This window comes from Nymphaea colorata, chromosome 8 (assembly GCF_008831285.2).
Source record: "Nymphaea colorata isolate Beijing-Zhang1983 chromosome 8, ASM883128v2, whole genome shotgun sequence".
In the NCBI taxonomy this organism is placed as follows: Eukaryota; Viridiplantae; Streptophyta; class Magnoliopsida; order Nymphaeales; family Nymphaeaceae; genus Nymphaea; species Nymphaea colorata.
Genome location: NC_045145.1, coordinates 4,062,643 through 4,068,000, shown reverse-complemented (window position 1 = coordinate 4,068,000; position 5,358 = coordinate 4,062,643). Strand labels below are relative to the sequence as shown.

The 5,358-nt window shown below is 41.4% G+C and overlaps 1 protein-coding gene across 1 annotated transcript; it reads right to left on the bottom strand.

Annotated features, from left to right (window-relative positions):
- Positions 1 to 386: 386 nt before the first annotated feature.
- LOC116258320 (UDP-glycosyltransferase 83A1-like) lies at positions 387 to 4,116 on the bottom strand. The gene is made up of 2 exons (XM_031635409.2): positions 3,581 to 4,116; positions 387 to 1,484 (listed from the first exon to the last, which is right to left on the bottom strand). The coding sequence occupies exons 1-2, from the start codon at positions 4,065 to 4,067 to the stop codon at positions 592 to 594; spliced, it is 1,380 nt and encodes a 459-aa protein (XP_031491269.1). The 5' UTR covers positions 4,068 to 4,116; the 3' UTR covers positions 387 to 591.
- Between the last annotated feature and the right edge of the window lie 1,242 nt (positions 4,117 to 5,358).

Below are 5,358 nucleotides of genomic sequence, written 5' to 3'. Positions count from 1 at the left end.
GGCACGCAAAAGTATGTGAACCTTGCAAAAAGAAAAAAAGGCATTCCATCTGCGTCAGGGGCTTTTATATTTTATATATGAGATATAGCTTGTAATTAGATCTGCATTATGAGTTATGTTTAGATAAGTTGTTTCCTTTAATTTGCAGTTATATTAATACTATCACAATTTAGTATATATAAATAGAAGCCAGATTGATCAGATGTTGAGGAAGAGATTGGTAGCCTAAATCAGGTCTGTCAGGTCTTCCTCGATCCCCATGAATGCTTCGTCCATTAACAGAACAAATTACATTTCCGCAACATAGTTTTGAACCAATTACCGGTAATCAAGTAATAAATTTTTTTTTCTTTATTTTACTAAATTGTTGATGAACACAAACAGGAAATATTGTAATATCTAATTTCATGGACAACAAATTGTTCCATAATTAATCATCCATATCTTGAAACTTAAATTTTTAATTAGAACCCGACTTGGGTCTCATCCCGATTTCTTGTCAACAACCCTACCTCCATGAAAGCTAAAATAAGAACCAAATAATGAAAAAGACAAGGAAAGAGTTATCCAATGCAGAAGGCGGTCACGACTTCATAGTTCGTCTTTTATGGTGGAGAGAAAATCATGGAATCTCCTAAAAGAGTCACCGCCCTCCATCATGCTCTTTTCACCCTGCTTCTTCAACTCAAGGACCCTCTCTTTGATGCCATGATCGCTAAACAAAGCCTCCAACTTGCTCTTGATCTCTTCCTTCGTTACAAGCTCATCACAGCAGCCCTGTGTCAAGCTCAGTCCCACCTTCCAAATATGAACTATGTAAGTCTGGTTCTGCAATTGGTCGGCAATGTAAGGCCAGCACAACATGGGCACCCCATTGCTCAGCCCTTCCTGGGTTGAATTCCAACCGCAGTGGGTAAGAAAGCAGGCTACAGACGGATGTGCCAGCACCGCCTGCTGTGGCGCCCATCTTACGACGAGTCCGTGCCCTGATATCCGGTCCATGAATCCTTCAGGATACAGCGCGTCTGATTTGTCCATGATGCCCGGCCGGCAGACCCAGAGGAAGGGCCTGCCGATGAGCTCGAGACCGAGCGCTAACTCCTCAATTTGGCGCCGGTTGAGCATCGTGATGCTGCCCAGTGAGACATAGATGACCGAGCCGGCAGGCCACTGATCAAGCCAGTCAAGGCAGCTCCAGTCTTCCCTCCACAATGAGGACGGATGGTGCTTGGAATGGTTGGCTGAGACCAGCGGGCCGATGGGAACAGCACGGCTGATGTTCACCAAGAACGGCTCGAGCTTGGAGAATGAGTTGCAGAGTATGTGGTCGACGTCTTTTATTGTTTCCACGCACTCGTGGAAGTGCCGGAAAAGTATCGACTTCATGCCGGTATAATTTCTTATGGGCATCCAGCACAAGTGAGCAGGGTCCAGAGCTGGGCTTGCCTCCGGGAGTTGGATCGGTGCATCACTTTTCGGAAGCCCTGCCACCACCAACGTGATATATCACAAGATTCTTGTGTTTGTGTTCATGACAAATTATGGACTAATCAAAACCTATCTTCAATTCTGTCCAAAGCATATATTCATTGAAAAAAAAATTCATTATTGTGAAAACTACTCCTAGTTTTGACATCAGTTAATGTAGTAAGTGATGCACAATTGTAGTGGAGTTATTTTTGGGCAGAGTTGGGATGGGACCTCTCATGTACTCTTCTGGAGGGGGAGTGAGTTGCATGTGCCGTTAGGTGCACCCAATCCATATAAGCCAAAAGAAAAGAGGATATTTTGATAATTATTTAAAAGAGAATGACTTTTTTAGTCTTTTTACTTTTTTCAATTTTCTTTTTCTTTTTTTGTCTTTACAAAAAGATTTTTTTATTAATTCGAAGTACTTTTGTCATTTACATAACCAGCTTGACTTCTTGAGTAGGTGAACTTGCCTTTGGATTGGGGTTCACATGTTGTACCTCTGCCAACTCTGCCAAATCAGCAGAATCCTTGTGGGTTAATTAAATAATACAACATGCACACAGGGCATGCAATGAATAAATAATGTAACTTTGAGACCAATGCACGCCAAGAAAAAATAATAATTAAAAGGTGTTGGCAGTTTCTGAATTGAGAAAAAAAAAGTGAGATGGATTTTTTGGTTCGACGACATTAATTTTTATTCGCTTTTTTTTTTTTTTTTTGGTTTTCAGATATAAGAAACAAAGATCATGCCAAGCGTGACTGAGAAAGTTAGAAGCCAGGAGGAAGGAAAGGGAGGCTGAGGAGGAGGAAGGGAATGGGGAGGAAGGGAATGGAGGCTGAGGAAGAAGGGAAAGAGGGCCGACGAAGAAGGGAGGGAAGAGGAAGAAGAGAAGGAAGGAGGAAGAAGAAGAATGGCTTACTGTGGGCGTTTCTTCCTCCTTCCTCCTCCCTCCTTCCCTTCCTCCTCCTCCCTCCCTTCCCTTCTTCCTCCTCCTCCTCCCTTCCCTTTCCTTCTTCCTCCCTTGCTCCCTTCTTCCTCCTCCCTCCTTCCCTTCCTCCTCCTCCTTCCCTTCCCTTCCCTTCTCTTCTTCCTCCTCCTCCTTCTTCCTTCTCCTCCTTTCCCTTCCCTTTTTCCTCCTTCGCTCCCTTTTTTCTCCTCCTTCCTTCCCTTCTTCCTCCTTCTTCTTCACCATTTCCACCGGATGAAGAAATTTTTTTCCAAAAAAATATTTCCAAGTTAACAAAACAAGGTGGTTTTGAAAATATGAAATTTTATTTCTCATTCACCAATTCCAGAAATTTATTTCTGAAAATTTTTTTCGGTTTCCATATTTCCAGCCATCAAAGCAGCCCTTAAGAAACTTGCAACTATTTTTCAAAACATATCCTAATATCGTAGTTTCTGTCTCTTATATCATCCAAATCTCTAGTTCGATAGGATTTTCTCTGCATAAACATACATCACCAAGTAAAAGGTATGCACAGATTTTGCAGTTTAGCGCTCTGATTTTAGGTGAGTAGGAACCCACCACTAGAAGGTCCCTCATTTCCGACGCCTCCAAAATCATGGACTGTATTAGGAATAGGAGTACCGTACTTACTTGAATGTTACGATCCTCTTTTTCATGGTCCATGACAGTAATACCAAAGGGGCATGTCTTTTGTATTCTCACCAATTAGACCATCTATACTACGCTCCTAGAGACAGGTTAACACCAAAGAAACAAGGAACTTTTTTCAAATTTAGCAGGCTACAAGAGATAATTTGCTGGCAAAGAAAAGGATGGCTAAGAAACATCTCCACAAGGATGGCTAAGAAACATCTCCACATGCTGGAAAAGAGTTCGGAAGCAGGCTACAATTATGAGAAGAAGCAGCCTAAACATCCCGACCTACGAAAGCACAGTCCAATTCGTTGTCCTACACATATCTATACATTTGGAAATCTGACCTCGATTGTTGCCGTGTACAAGCTTTACATTTAAAACTGAATCTGATGCTACCAAAGTTAATCGTCAAAAGGCCAGGTTCGCCTTCGTGTGTATCCAATGAAAGGTGCAGATGTAAACTCAAACAAGGTAAAGAGCAAACTGATTTAACGTACCATTTTCATCTATGATTCCAGAGGCAAGCAACAAAGGAATCTTGTTGAAGATCGCTAACCACCAAGCGGAAGCTGGCCAGAACACGGCTCTCTTGATTTTTAGCTTCACGGCAACGCTCAGAAGAGTACCGATCATTCCATCAACTATCATGATCGTTATCTTTTCCTTTTCTTCCTCATTGATCTTCAGTACGAGCTCTTCTAAGAACCTCGGCATGGTACAGGGGAAGGCCTTAAACACTTTTTCAAAGTTCCACCGGTCTTCCTTGGAATCCACACCGTCCGGTATGGATACCAGGCGTATCCTCCCACTGTAGTCGCTGGCGAAGTTCTCTGGCAGCGACATCACTATGCGGGAGTGAATGAAATCGGTATTGACAAAGGTGACCAGGAAGCCTTCCTCTGCCAGGCGATGGGCGAACTCCATGAGTGGCTTGACATGGCCCTGTGCAGGAAATGGGAGGAGCAGCACATGTGGTCTCCCCATTCTGCAAGAGCCGAGTCTGCACTTCAGTCTGCAGTCCTCTAGTTGCTAGGATCATCTATATATATGCGCTGAGCTTTTATTCTTTTGAATATCTGATGTACATTAAATTCTGATTAATTGCTTCTCCTGCCTCTCTGCAAAGTTCTCCATAAAAACCATATAATTTTCCACATTCAAGTGACGTTGGCCTTTAAGGTCATGCATGGAAACTAAAATAGGAAGCGCCTCATTGAAGAGCTAGGTACCCCTTGTTTTCTTATCCTCATACAGCTTGTGTATGTGCATTAATTATTTGAAGCTTTCGTGATGCATGGATTTGTAATGGGTCTGCCTGTATTTTTCATTTTTTTAAGATAAAAAATGTATAACCTCTTTGAAATTTATAGTAGACTTTGTAATATAAAAAAACACACTCTAGATTGACCACAAGTAATCTCAACATTTATGTTCTTACAAAATGTATTTTTTAGATTTAAACATCCTACCACGCAGCTCTTAGCTGAGAGCCTCTATCTTTTTCACCATCTCATATGATACCAAGCCTATTTTTAATGTCTTAACCTCCTTTCAGTGTCTTAAGATGACGTTTCTGTCTTTTATTTTGTAATATAAGAAGTTGATGACATGGAATATCAAAAAAGAGACTGGCCGATTGGGCCAACCGTGAATCCATTCGTATGGTATGTTCATATTATTTGGTTGAGTAATGCACATTTATCAGCCAATGGCACTAACTCTTTTTTTCTCAAGTTTGCTCCTCATGCTACTGCCTTTGTTTGACTTTTCTTTTTGAACCATATCAATATCTTTGGCCATCTCTAATTCCTTAGCCTTTGTCTAGCCAGCCAATGCATCATTTGTTGTTTGGCCGCAAAGTCACCCATTATTTTTTCACTTCTTAGCCTTTCTTTTGTTGTATCTTTTCCTTTATTTGGTCTTTTTTGTCACAGCTCTTGTCCATCCCTTCCACTGTTCGTCTCCTCCTTTTTTACCTCTTCGCACTCTACCTGTTAGCATTGAAAGTGTACCTAGCAACCATGGCTCCTTAGTTGCTGGTGACGAATCTAGGAAGGAGCGTAACAAGAAACTTTGTTAGCTACTTGGTGAAGACCGATGTGCATACGCTCGGTCGCAAATTAGCTTTTCATTTTCTCACTTTCGTTGTTCCTTCTTCTTTGATCTTTAGTTTCTTTGTTTCTTTGCTTTATTTTTTTGCTGACATTTGTTTTCTTGGTAACAACTCACTGAAATTTTACTAATTGTGTCATGTCTCTTTCTTTTTTGTCATTTT

Coding starts and splice junctions, on each gene's coding strand:
- LOC116258320 (XM_031635409.2), bottom strand. CDS start 4,067: ATGGGGAGACCACATGTGCTGCTCCTCCCATTTCCTGCACAGGGCCAT. Junction 1,485..3,580: donor TGGAATCATAGATGAAAATG/GTACGTTAAATC, acceptor TGGTGGTGGCAG/GGCTTCCGAAAAGTGATGCA.